This window comes from Falco naumanni, chromosome 5 (assembly GCF_017639655.2).
Source record: "Falco naumanni isolate bFalNau1 chromosome 5, bFalNau1.pat, whole genome shotgun sequence".
NCBI classification, from domain to species: Eukaryota; Metazoa; Chordata; class Aves; order Falconiformes; family Falconidae; genus Falco; species Falco naumanni.
The window spans coordinates 26,653,902-26,667,521 of record NC_054058.1 but is presented as its reverse complement, the minus strand read 5'-3'; the positions used below and the strand labels follow the sequence as shown (position 1 = coordinate 26,667,521).

The window sequence follows — 13,620 nt, the reverse complement described above, 5'->3', positions numbered from 1 at the left end:
TCACGCACACGCAGTACCCGTAAGTTTTCTATCTCAGAAAATAACCAACAAAAAACTCCAAACCAAACAAAACCAACTTTAGAGAACTTGTTGAGGAAACAGACCGGACAGTCGTAAGGTTACTCTAAGGCCTGTACGATTTACAGAAATACTCGAGGTAAACTACTCCCTAACTCCTGCGGAAAGGTGCAGTGGGGACGGTGGTTTGGCTAACGGAGTTATCCGACGTTGCTCGGCAGCCCCGTACTGAAGATTGCACTGCCCAGGTCACCTCAGGAACCACGTTCCGGGAAGAACGACCGGAGCGGTGGGGAATAAACCCTGCTCCGTGCCTCCGGCGCGGTGAGCGAGCGGGGAGCTCCGCACGGAGCGCACCGCTGCTCAGCGGGGCGCGGGGCTCCTGCCGGGGGCGGAGGGCAGGACCCCGCCGGCCGGCACCCGCGCAGTCCCCGCTCTGCCTCGCTCGCCCCCGAGCAGCCCCCGACCGAGGCCGCCGCGCCGCGCTCCCGGCGGGGCCCTCACCCCGGGAGCCGTCCCGGCGCCGCCGCCCCTCGCCCGGCCGCGGGGCGGGGGAAGGAAAAGTTTCCCCGGGGGACGCGAGTCGTGTGGCCGCCCCGCGCCCGCTGCCATTGGCCGAGCCGCCTACCGAAGCCCGCTAGGCACAAAAGGCGTTGCTAAGTGGATGCTTATATCCCCCCCCCCTTTTTTATTTTCTCCCCTCCCCCCCCCTTTTTTGTCTTCCCCCCCCCCCCTCCCCCTTCACTACTTCTGCGGTTCACTCGCACCGCGCCGCCGCTCCGCCCCGCTCCGCTCCCCGCGGGAGGCTGCGCGGGTCGGGCGCGGAGCCGTCCCGCGCCGGCCATGGCCTAGCGGGCGGCCGGGGCAGAAGATGAGTTTCCCCGCGGAGGACGGCGTGGGCAGCCTCTGCCACAAGGCGCTGCAGATCATCTCGGAGCTCTGCCTGGGCGGGCAGGTGGAGCGGGAGAAGTGCGCCGGCATCTTCCCCCTGGAGACCGCCCGCCAGGGCATCGGCGGCACAGGTACCGACCCCGGCCCCGCCGCCGCGGGGCTCGTCCTGCCGCCGCCGCGGGGCGGACAGCGCCGTCGTGGGCGGCCGGAGAGCGCAACTTTTTCCTTTGCCTTCCCTGCGTGCGGAGGGGGCGGAGGGGGGGCAGTCACGCAGCCCGCTTTAATATCCTCTCCCTCGCAGCCCGCGCAGGCTCCCGGGAAGCAGCGAGGGAAGCGCCGGGACCGCCGAGCCGCCGCCTGGGGTGGGGGCCAGCGAGCCGGGGGCGACGGGGCGAAACGTGGGGCCGCGGGCGGGGGTGCAGGAGTGGGGACGGGGAGATCCGGGAGGCGCCGAGGGGAGAGGAGTCGCCGCCGACGTGCGAGCTCTGCCATCGGCTGGAGCCGCGCCGCTGGAGCCGGCCCCGTTCCCCCGCTGCTCGCGCGTTTGCCCCCCGCAGCCCCGCTCCGACAAAGTTGTCCCCGCGGTGGGAGTTCTTCTGTATGCAACGCGCGGACCCCTGCTGTTGCATGCGTCTGTGGGGCCGCGCGTGCGGCGAGCGGGGCAGAGGGTTGTGCGTGGTAGTCTTGTCACGGGTGGGCAGCATTTCCGCGCGACGGGTGGCCCACGCGTGGGCTGCGCCGGCCGCCCCTCGGCTCCCCCCGGCCGCCCCAGCGCGCGGCCGGCGGGGCCGCGGCAACAGGTTGCGCGGAGGCGCGGGCGGCTCCGCGGGGGGCGGTGGGGCCGGCGGGGGGCTGCTGGGGGGCGGCCGCCGCTGCTCGGGGCGCAGCCCGGGCTCGGGGCGCAGGTCACCGAGCCCCAGGTCCGAGCAGCCCGACGATGGAACCTGACGGAGCGCCCGGCGCTCCCTGAGCAGGGTTTGCGGCGTTCCGCATCCCCTCCGCTGATGCCTGCGGCGGCGCGAGAGCGCTCTGCCGGGCGGTGGGAACTTGTAGAGTCAGGGCAGCCGTCCGGTCCAGGACCGTCCGGGAAAATTGCATGTGTCTCTGTGTGTGTGTGTGTGTGGAGTCGAAACCAAGATTTTGACTCCTAACGGTGGTACCTTTGGTCTGTGATTCCTGGCTTGTCTGGATTTCGGAACCGGCGCTGCGCCTCGGCGGAACTCGCACGGCACTCTGCACTCTTCGCTCTCCGTGGTACTTGTTTTTAGGACGGGGCTTGAAAATTAGTCCAGGTTCAGTGCTTAATTTCTGCCAGAAGGGATTGGTAGCCTGTTCTGTCTGCCCATAAATACAAATGGACAGCTTGCATTATGGCCAACAAAGAAATACCAAGCGTACAGTGCAAATTAAATACATTAACACCAAGTCCTGAAAAGCCGCAGGTCCTCAGCATGGGACCCAGCGGCGCTGTAGCTGTTGCCGCAGCTGCTGCGTTTTTTTCTTTTCCCTTTCTTCCAATGTCCACAGATGTTACGGCAAATTCCGGGTTACTTGTAGTACCTTAGAACAAAAACCTGTTGTCTGAAAGGGGAGCGATTTTTCTTTCAGACCCGGGTACCCGCACGGTTCTCCCAGGGCTTTGCGCTTGAGGCCGGAGCCGAGTTTGCAGCCGGTGAAGGCGGGCGCGGCCCGGGGCGGCAGGGCGGGGGGGAGGGGGGGCGGCCAGGGGGGCTCGGTCCGCCGCGGGCGCCGCTTGCCCCGCGTCCCCGCCGCCGGCGCAGCCGGGGGGCGCGGGGTTTGCAGCCTGCTCCCACCGGAACGGGTCGCGGGTTTGTAAATGACGGCTACGGGGGACGTTCCGACCGCGTTGGTTGGCTTGGTCCGAATCGTAAAAGGTTGCATAGAAATAAATTGCCCTACGGAGCCTGAAAATTTGGCTCCGAAAAGATTAGTTTACCTGATTTTTAGGGAGTACTGTACAGGGAGTCAGTATTAGGTGTCATATAAAACCAAAGCTGATGTATAAGCACGTGAGGTGTGTAGGATACAGAAGAGTCCCACGAGGTAAACGAAAGTTTGCTGTTTAGAAAATGTGAATCTTCAGCACTTGCCTTGCACCATGTACAGTAACGGGAGCTTCTTTTTAAACATTTCTTCAGTCAACAATCATCTTGGTTTATTTGTAAACCCTAACGACCTTGCAATTGTTGGATTAGAAAAAAACCTGATAGTTAACAGACCGGGGGCTTGAACCACTGCATCCCACATCTCAGCTGAGTTCCTAAATCTCACTGTTTTCCCCCTTAAAAGGAAACCATTCTTAGATGACGCATGTCAACTTCATCAGCACACTCATATTAAACATTGTCTCATTAGTAACACTGCTAATAAGCATATATTAATGCTTTCTGATTCTGGAGGAAGAACACACTGTCATTGTTGATAATTTACAATATTTTAATATGTAAACACTTGGATAAACAAGATATAAATATCACTTGCCTTAATTTTATGAACTGAAAGATTGTAAATACTGTTTAGGTCGAGAGAAATGTGGTCACTGAAAGGTGAACTGTGCCATGTCTCTTCTGCTCTTCTGTTCTTCAAATGCACATAGAGTTCATTTTAACATCTCTATGAATAATGTGGTCCACAGTGTTGAACATCCATAGTCCCTGTTTATCAATGGTAGAAATTTTAAGTGCTCTTCATCATCATTCTGAGTATGAAGCCACAAATGTTTGTGTTTTTCTGAAATATGTGTCTCATATGTAGGGTGGTAGTATTTGGCATGAGAATCCATGTCATGTAGCCGTATCCTTCTATGACTGAGTAAATTCTGCAAAGTTGTGGCATCGTGAAGCTGTAGCTGTATTGTAGAGAGGAGGAATGGCTAATTTAGCCCTATTGGTTCTGCTGTGTGTCCCAAACAATGATGCGGAAAGCATATGCCTACACTGGGTGATACGCATCATGGAACCAGTTCGGTTATTTCTCCCTGGGGCTCCAGCCATAGAAGTGTGCTGGGAATGAGTTCCTGCAATAAGCTCTGAAGAGTGTGAAGAAAAAACTACTGTAGTAAGTGTAAGAAGAAACTTGAGTTGTGAGGAGGACTTCTGGAAGATGTGGAGAAGCTAAAAGATTGTGAGTGGGCTATTACAGAGTAATGGTTGATCATTGTATCTTGTTATGTTGCAGAATGACAGCTAAACTTCCAATGAAAATCTAAACAGCAAATAGTCCAGGAGGCAGTATAAAGAGGAGAGAAAAGACCAAAAAAAAAAAAAAAAAAGTTGACTATATAATGATAGCGTATTCTCTCTTTAAATGGTGGGTTCATTCAGTACCTAAAAGCGCCACAAAGGTAGCATAGGTAAAAATCATTATTGAGATTTCATTGGAGGAAAGACATCTAAAATATGAGGAGACCCATATTTGGAAAGGAAAGAATACCGCATGAAAAAAAAATCAGAAAATAAAAGAGTATATGGTAAAAAGGAAAGCAGACCAGTTTTATTTAATATAAGAATAAAAATATGCCCTAGAAGTTGAAAACGGTAACAAGGGCAACTAAAACTGCCTGTGATGTGGTTATACTGGTGGGTGTGATGATTGCTTTCTGTTCAGCTAGACTGTGAAAAGCAGCCAAGCTTCTCAGAGGAATCAACTACTTGAGACAAAAGATGCACCACCCAGTCACAGGCTTAATGCAAAATATGAGGCAATATTGACCTTGTGACCCAAGAAGTTTCACTGGCAAGCAGAGAAGCTGGGTACTGATTTTTTTGATAGTGTCCATGTCTAGGTATGAGAATGAAGTATATATAACAAGGACAACAGAATCAAACACAAAGAAGAGGGAGCCAGAAACACAGAACAAAAAATGGAGAGCATGGCTTTGGGAAGGCAGAATGCAACAAAATGAAACAACAAAGCAGAAAGGAGAGCTTTTCAGATTTGCTGCTAACAAAATAACAACAAAAAACCCCAACCCTCCATGTGTTTGATTACTCTTATTCTCAGAGAAATTAAGAGTTTGGACATTCTTTGTGGAAAAACAGTATTACATCAAAGAAATGGCTGATTATTCAATAATTTTTTCTTTCTCAGTGTCAACGCTGTCACCTTAGGACCCTCAATTACTGCTCACTGCTTAGGTCGAGAAGGGGTAATCATAGTTAGTGTAATGGATAATTAATCTATGGAACTCAAGCAAAGAATCTTAGTGAGGTGAACAATTTCATAAATTTCTAAGAGCTTTAGACAATTAGTGAAGATAGACATCTGCTGTTATTTTGTGTCCTGGTAATTATAAGGACTATTAATTCTCTCTTCTCAGAAGAATGCTCAAGTGAAAAGATTAGGAAGCTGTTTACATTTATGGTACCTTTATATAGTTAGATGACTATGCAAGCCTTCTTTTGAAGGGCATAACATTTATGGCAAAATGCTGAATCAGATGTGCAACTGTTGTTTCTTTTTTATTTTACACCTCCTTTATTTCCAGCAGATTTGGGCGAAATGATTAAGATGTTTGTCAACTAATAGGAAGAGTGCAGGTGGAAAATAAATGGGAGCTGGATGTGCAAGATTGCACCTAACAATTTATCTCTAATCCAAGTAAATTATTTTCTAGAAGTGTCCAAAATTCATATATGCAGCTTCGTTATACCTCTATTTTGAATCAGGTTATCTGATTAATAAATGACTCTTAATTCATTTCTGCCAGTTAAGCATCCCTCCTCATTTTCAAAGGAACCAAGCACATCAAAGTCCCAGTTGCGAGCATTTCTGAACATTAAGTGAATTGCATAAAGTGTAGTGAGAGGGTGAGAGGAGGTTTGGCATCCTGCCCTAGGGACACGTTTAAAATTCATTGCATGTCCTCTGCAAATGGTGGGCACTTTCTGCTGTCTTTGCGGGTTTTTTTAGTCCTGCTGGTCCTGCAGAACTGCACTCTCTCATTGTCAGTTCTGATGGGGAACCAGTGTTTCCAACAGAGCTGGTATCCTGGTTGCTTCCCTGGCAGGAGGGTGTATTTTAGCTGTCTAGAGTGGGTAGAAAGTTCTAGAGAATGATGTTTGCTCTTGCTCTTTTGCTTGTCAGGCAATGATTATTTTTAAGTTGACCATGCAAAGAGCATCAGCTTCTACAGGATCGTTTGTTATTCATCTAAATATTCTACTCAAATTTATTTTATTATCAAAAAAGTGTAATGTACCAAGTTTCTTACCCTACCCCTGATTGACAGTTTGCTTTAGAAGTATAGGGGTAGTAAGAAGACACTGGAGCATCCTGCACATGGCCATTCTATAATACAGTCACATTGTTCCCTGAAGAGCAATGTCTTGGGTCCTCCTGACATAGCTGGCATGAATCTACTGTTGGCTGTCAGCTGCTTTCCTGATACCTCTCAACCTGCTGGTGGTGGCTGATGGTTTACGTTTAGTCCTGGTTCCTTTAAACATGCATGTGTGCATGCACATATCACATACACACGCATGCAAACACACACACAGAGAATATAAGCTGTAGATACACTTACACTGCCTGCATACATTCAGGCGGGAGAAAGAACAGATTTACCCAGTAGTGTGCTTGCAAATGCTTCTCAGCTGTGCCAAAGCAAGCATGAAAGGGACCAGAAATGGCTTGAACGAATGTGAAGATTATTGTGGTCAGTGTAGGACTGTCATACAGGAAAGGACCATTTTTCTTCATGAGAAAGTATCTGCTGTGTGAAACAATTGAATGTTCTGTTACAGAGAAGTGATAAAATTAAATAATAAACATTTGAACAGTTAACAGACCAATCCAATTATTAATGTTACAGATTATCACCTGGTCAGAACAAATTTATTATCAGAGAGAAATATGGTTTAAGAGAAAAAAGTACAGATTTACTGAAAAATATGCTTTACAAAATCAGTGTTAACGAGCTGTGAAAACCAGAAATGCATCTAATTCAGAAGTGTAAATGCAGAACAGAGGGGCAGACACGCCACAGAGACCAGATTTATTTACAGTAAATGTGAACGCAGTCACAATAATGCAGAAGTGCTCAACATACAGACAGCAGCAATACACAGTAAAAAGGAGTTTTATGAAAGAATCTTCCTCCATACGCATTTTGCAAAGAAATACAAAAGAAAAATACAGAAACTTTTATAACAGCTGGAGGGCAAACCTGTAATGATGAAGATAAGGAGACACAGTGTTTTGCTGGGTCTCGTCATATGTGTGAGGTGTTCATTATATGATGCTGAGTAAGAATAAACGTAACCATGACAGTTCAAAAATGATACTTGAGCTGCTTTAACTTTGTTACAGCTATGGTATGCATATGATTAATGACAGTCCAGTGGGCTTATGATATTTTAATTTTGTTTTCTTGTCTGAAAGAGGGTAATGAGGGTTTCTTGTAGATGCTCACAGAGACATCCTTGCAAGTGTGAGAGTAGTATGGGACCAAAGTTAGTTTTGTGTTTAATAGAAGGCAAGGCAGGCAGACATGGGTTGAACAGAGGTGGGAGTTACCTCCTGTTGAGGTTAAGTGAGAGTTAACAAGTAGAAAAGTAGGTAGGCTAGAAAAAACCTTGAAAGTAGAGACAGTTTACATTTGGTGTGTTAGAAAGGAGGGGCCAATGTTCAGTGCAACATCTTTTGCTTCCTACACTGCAGGCAGAACACAATGACCCAGTCAGGCAAAAGTGAGAGCCATCTCCTCTGGTTACATACAGCACACAAATCATGTACTGAGGCTCATGAAGAGACAGCTGTTGTGGCAAATTCCTTCTGATTTCTGGAAAGCAGAAAGTAATGTGGGCTAGGAGAAGGCTAATAAGCTTTTGGAAAATACCCTGTATCTGCTGTATGTCATGTAATCTAAAGTCCTGTACATGGCGTTTGAAATGGCAAAAGAGGGCATTCCATTTGTGGTTGGACAGATACAGATTGACAGAGGTATTGATAGATAATAATTAAGATAAAATGATTTTGAGAGATTAATATTTTATGCGCTGTAATTGTGTAGTAAATCACAGTGATACCTGAGTTCATTTGATTCCCTTACTGTCAAAAGACATGCTACCACAGAGCTCTGTTAGCATTAAGTGATGTACCAGTCAGTAGATAGTGATGGCTGTTTTGAACAAATTCTTACATCAGACTGAGAGAAGATCACATGTAGATGTTTAAGTGAAAGGCTATTTTTGCCATTTGAAATTTAAGTCGGGTGTTTTAACAGGTTCCAGTTATGAAAGAAAATACAAGACTCTGCACCTGCCACTTTGAGGCACGCTAAAGCATTATATCCCCATCTGCAGGGATTTGGATGAGACAGAGGTAATTGTGGAAGATCTGCTAATGCCAAATAAAAATGAACACCAGCAACTTTTTATGTTCTTCAAATATCCCCAAGGAAAACTGAACAGCAGAAATGATGAGTTGGACCAATTAGTTCATATACATGGGGATAAGAGAGATTTATTAGACCCAGACCTTTTATTTGATAAAGCTCCTGCTTTCCTTCAAATCCTAGAAAATGAGAGACATATTAATTTATCTGATTGAGCTGACTCCAAATATTCCAGACAAGAGTTCCCTTTACAGTGGTCATATGGAAAGGGTGAAGTTCCTTATGGCTGAAGAACAAGAGAACAAATTACAAGTTAAAGAAAAATGTGTTTGAAAAAAGTTACAGAGACATTGTACTTAACAATTTAACAGAACCAAGATCAGTTATAAACCAACAGGTGGGTCAAAAAGGAATATAACCCTCTATTTTTCCAGGTGTTCCTTTCCCCCTGTTCCTTTGCTGACAAGAGTATGCTGTCCTTAGTGTGGTCCATATTAGATGTTTACCTGCACCTTATACACATGGGCAGCTACATCACAGCACTATGTGGTCTTTCTCCATTCAGGATCATGGGTTTGTGGAGTATGCTTTTCCAAAGTTAAGCATCAAGGGGCATGGTGTCAAGCCACTGACTAAAATGTTTGTGGATGTTTGTGAATGCATTCATAGGCAGAACTGTTCTGAGGCAAGTTTCAAACAACAAATTGTTGGAAGACATAGGACAGAAACCATTGCTTAAAACATTCCCCAGCATCCAGAAAAGAAGGTGATGTTTCTGAAATACTTGCCTGATATGAAAGACTGGCTGTCAAGGAGCCTTTTATGGGGGAAACATTTCTGAGGATATTTATTAAAAATGCAGAGAGATTTGGAGGTAAATAGAATTCACACACTTCCCAAATATACATGCCTTTCTCAAATGAGAAATATAAAATTGTCTAAAATTCCATATCTTGAAAGAGTAGTTTTAAATATAAAACCATGAGGAAATAGGATACTTTCTTTCAGTTGTGAAATTTTATCAGGACTATGAAGATGACATTAAGGACAGAGGTCAGTAAAAGAAGATCATCAGGAGTGAAATGGTAACTTCATTGAAATCACTGGAAGCTTTCCCATTGATCAGAAGGAAGTGTGTGAGAAAGAGGATTTTCTTCAATTTCCTGAGTTTACCCAGCATGAGAATTGGAATGGCAAAACCATAATGCTTCATGTCCAAATGAATATTCAGAAAGATGTCCTGTTCCGTGCAAATGTGTAGCATTGAAGACAAGCTGTAATTACCAGTTCAGAAAAAGAGTTGTCAAACAAACTGCTTGTAGTTTGAGATGCTTTTTCTCTTCCTTCATACCAGAGACCAGCTAAAACATTGTTTACAATGTTGGCAATTAATGCTGTCCCAGCAGGGTGAGTATATCTCCTTCTGTCTCTAAAAACTTAGGTAGTCTTTGAATTTGTCGCCAGTTCTGCATCTTTAAATAATAGATACGTGAAGTGCAGCTCTGGCCTGATAACGTGTCCATCCTTCAGTACACATTTTCCTTCCCACCAGGTTTCCTTGGCAGCAGTGTGAAGAAACTCCAAGTCTGCAGAACTGTCTCTTAATGTTTTGTATTTTTAAACCAAACTTCCTATAAGAAGGTAATACAAGAGGCATATCCAGTCTAACATGCAAAGAGTCTGTGAAGCTCCATTTGAATGCTCGTGTACAGATGATTTTAGTGTTCACGTGACAGCAAATCTCTTGTAATTGCTCAGCTGAGTGGCTGTCAGAAGTGATGAAATGAAGCAATATGCTTCTTATATCAATATATATGGCATACTGACTGATAGCTTTTTAGCAATTCTGGCAGTAAATGTAATTAAATACTTTTTTTCTTTAAATTAACTATTCTTTAGTTGAATTCCTGGCAATTAAAATATTTAATGATTCTGCTTAGGTATTTGTTGTATTATGAAGTACAAGATGTGAGGTTGTTTAATTTATTAGTAAAATAGCAAAAATGGAGGCTATAATTTGCATAACTGTAGAATTAGATCTTTTTCTCTGCCCTTGAGACTTAAAAAGTTTCACGTGATTATTTTAAGGCTGTAAAGAATATATTTTCTGTAATGATCTTGGGAGTGACTTAGAATTTGAAATAGTTTAATTGAAGTACAGAAAAAAAGCTTAGAGAAAGTTAAAGTATGAGAGTAGGTGTTGAAAGGACACACAAGTTATTTGAAGGCTTGAAGAATGTCTTGCAGTGAAACACTTAGAATTGGCTAGAAATGCTCTGATGGTATGTTTTTCAGCTGATAGTATCTATTCAACAAATTGAAACTCTGCTAGAAGGGATCAATTTTCATATTTCTAGTTTTGAAATGTTTCCAGCAGTTACAAAGTTGTTAAAACAACCAGTTTCAACATTCTTCTAATGAAAAAAAATACAATTTCCAGTTCTAAAAGCTTTCCTCTCAAAATGTAACCTAATTATGCCAACCATCTACAAACTGAGCTGGAAATATTGCAAATTACCCAAAATTTAATTGCTTTTTGTTTCCTTTTTCTTATATCTGATAGATCATCAACGTTTTAGAGAGTTCTACTTTTTTTCAGGGTTTGAGAATGGGAAAATATTTTGTCCAGCTTGACTGAAAATTTAGCTTGTTCAATTTAACAAAAAAGTTCCTTCAGTGGGGCAAGCCTCTGTATTATTATATTAAATTAATTTATGACCATGTATTGGGTTTCCATGGCAAGGTTTTGGTAGCAGGGGGGCTATGGGAGTGGCTTCTGTGAGAAGGTAGGTACTAGAAGCTTCTCCTATGTCAATTGGAGCCAATGCTAGCAGGCTCCAAGGTGGACCTGCTGCTGGCCAAGGCTGAGCCCATCAGTGACAGTGGTGGCATTTCTGGGATAACATACTTAAGAAGAAGCAAAAAACCTGCTGCACAACAGCAGCTGGAAGAGAGGAGTGAGGCTACCTGAGAGCAACAACTCTGCATACACCCAGGTCAGTGCAGAAGGAGGCAGGAGGTGCTCCAGGTGCTGGAGCAGAGTTTCCCCTGCAGTCCGTGGTGAAGCCCATGGTGAGGCAGGCTGTCCCCTTGCAGCCCATGGAGGCTAATGGTGGAGCAGATACCCACCTGCAGCCCATGTAGGATCCCATGGCAGAGCAGGTGGATGTGCCCAAGGGAGGCTGTGACCCCGTAGAGAGCCCACACTGGAACAGGCTTCTGGCAGGACCTGCGACCCCATGGGAGACCCACGCTGAAGCAGTCTGTGCCTGAAGGACTGCACCCTGTGGAAAGAACACATGGAAAGGACCCACATCTGAGCAGTTCGTGGAGATCCGCAGCCTGTGGGAAGGACCCACGTTGGAGAACTTTGTGTAGAACTGTCTCCTGTGGGAAGGAACCCACGCTGGAGCAGGGGAAGAATATGAAGGGGAAGAATGTGAGGAGGAAGGAGTGGCAGAGACAGCGTGTAACAAACTGACCGCAACCCCCATTCCCCATCTCCCTGCGCCACTGGCGGAGAGGAGGTAGAGAAATCAGGAGTGAAGTTAAGCCCAGGAAGAAGGGAGGGGTGGAGGCAAGGTGTTTCAAGATTTGTTTTTTATTTCTCAATGTCCTACTCTGTTTTTTTATTGGCAATTAATTTCCCCAAGCTGAGTCTGTTTTGCCCGTGATGGTAACTGATGAGTGATGTCTCCCTTTCCTTGTCTTGACCCAGGAGCCTTTTGTTATATTTTCTCTCTCTTGTCCCACTGAGGAAGTGGTGTGATAGAGCAGCTTTGGTGGCCACGTGGCATCCAGCCAGGGTCCACCCACTGCAGACCATTCTTTGGCCCTGAGGCCAGCTCACATGTAAGAACCTCTCCATGCTGTTAGAATCTGTCATCTGCTTAAACAAAAGGCCCTTATCCAAGGCATCTATTAAGAATTATCATTGTCCTACCCTAAATCCTGATCCATGCCCTGGAATTGGCTGGGAGGGTATGAACTGGCCCAGTTTAGAACCATTCCAGGGATTGGTATAGGTAATTGAGTTTCAAGTCATGGGTTCGTTTCCTGGCACAGTTTACTTTATGTGTATTTTGTATAGGCATGTCTTATGAAGCATATCATCTCTTTTAATCTCTCATACAAAGACATGAAAGAATAAATGCCTGCAAATTAGAACTACAAAAATACAAATCAGAAGTACAAATTTGCAAGGAAGTTATTAACCATTGAAATAAGCTGTAAACTCAACGCATCTTAGTATCTTCTCTTTTTGTCAAGATAGGACAGTCTGCTGCAGAACATGCACAAGCTAAATAAAAATTACTGGGCTCAGGAAGGATGTCAGGGTAAGCAGCAGAACAGACCAAATAGCCTAATGATCCTACTGAAGCGGAATTATCTAGAAAAATGAAATGCAAAAGTATAGTTTGCTTCTTGTGTTATGCAGCCATTCATTTTACGGAAACAACCTAAATAAGAATTTGCCATATGACTTTCTCAGTAAGCTGACATGCATATTCCAAGGGCTAGATGTTGACATTTAACTACAGACAGAAAAGGAGGACACCTTTCTCAGGTCTAGCGGGAAATGGTTGAAGAGGCATACCTCTGTTCAAGGCAGGGCAGCAACTTGTACCAAACTCTTTAAATCAAGAAGGACATCCTCTGCCAATTCCAGACTATAAACATTTTCTATTTGCTTTTGCTATTCTCGTGTATCTTCACATTGAATGGGCCGTATTGTGTTTGCTGCTGAGAGATGTATCTGGATTTTATACAGTATTAAAGAAAACGTTCCCAAATTTTCTACTAGAATCTTCATCTTTCAAAGGGACCTGTAAGGTACACACTGTTCCATGGAGCTAATACATACCTAGAGGACTATTTTTCTTCCTGTGATCCTTCAGAAAAAATGTGCTCAAACTCTTGTTGCACTTTTCCACTGTTTAGTTTAGTAGCCTGGAGCTATGGATACAAAATATTAGCTGTTAAACTGTCAAAACTTGTTGTAACAAGCAGCAGCAGCCATTACCTGAGGGACATTTAGGCAGGGTTTATTGAATACTTTTAAAGTACACAGAAGGCTTTTTTTCAAAAAGAAATGGATTTTTTTAGTTATATTTTGTAATATTACATAATTTTGGAAAAATCAAAGTGAAACTTGTCACATAGAATAAAACTCCTAATTAGTGCTCAACTGGCATTTCTGCTGATCCACCATCTCCTAAAATATAAGTCTGTTCACAGAATTTCGTTGGTATGAATTCTGTTCTCGTATCTTTGGCCATGCTATCGGATATGCTAACTAATAGTGGCAGAAAAGGTCAGATACAGGGCAGCAGGGTAAAGTGCACCATGTGGTC

General features: G+C 44.9%; 1 protein-coding gene across 1 annotated transcript in view; it reads left to right on the top strand.

Annotated features, from left to right (window-relative positions):
* The first annotated feature begins 823 nt into the window (after positions 1-823).
* SYT10 (synaptotagmin 10) overlaps positions 824-13,620 on the top strand; it is a 36,025-nt gene continuing 23,228 nt past the window's right edge. Inside the window, exon 1 of the mRNA XM_040597004.1 lies at positions 824-1,040. Coding sequence (XP_040452938.1) covers positions 890-1,040 — 151 coding nt within the window. The 5' untranslated portion in view covers positions 824-889. The remainder of the gene's footprint in view (positions 1,041-13,620) is intronic.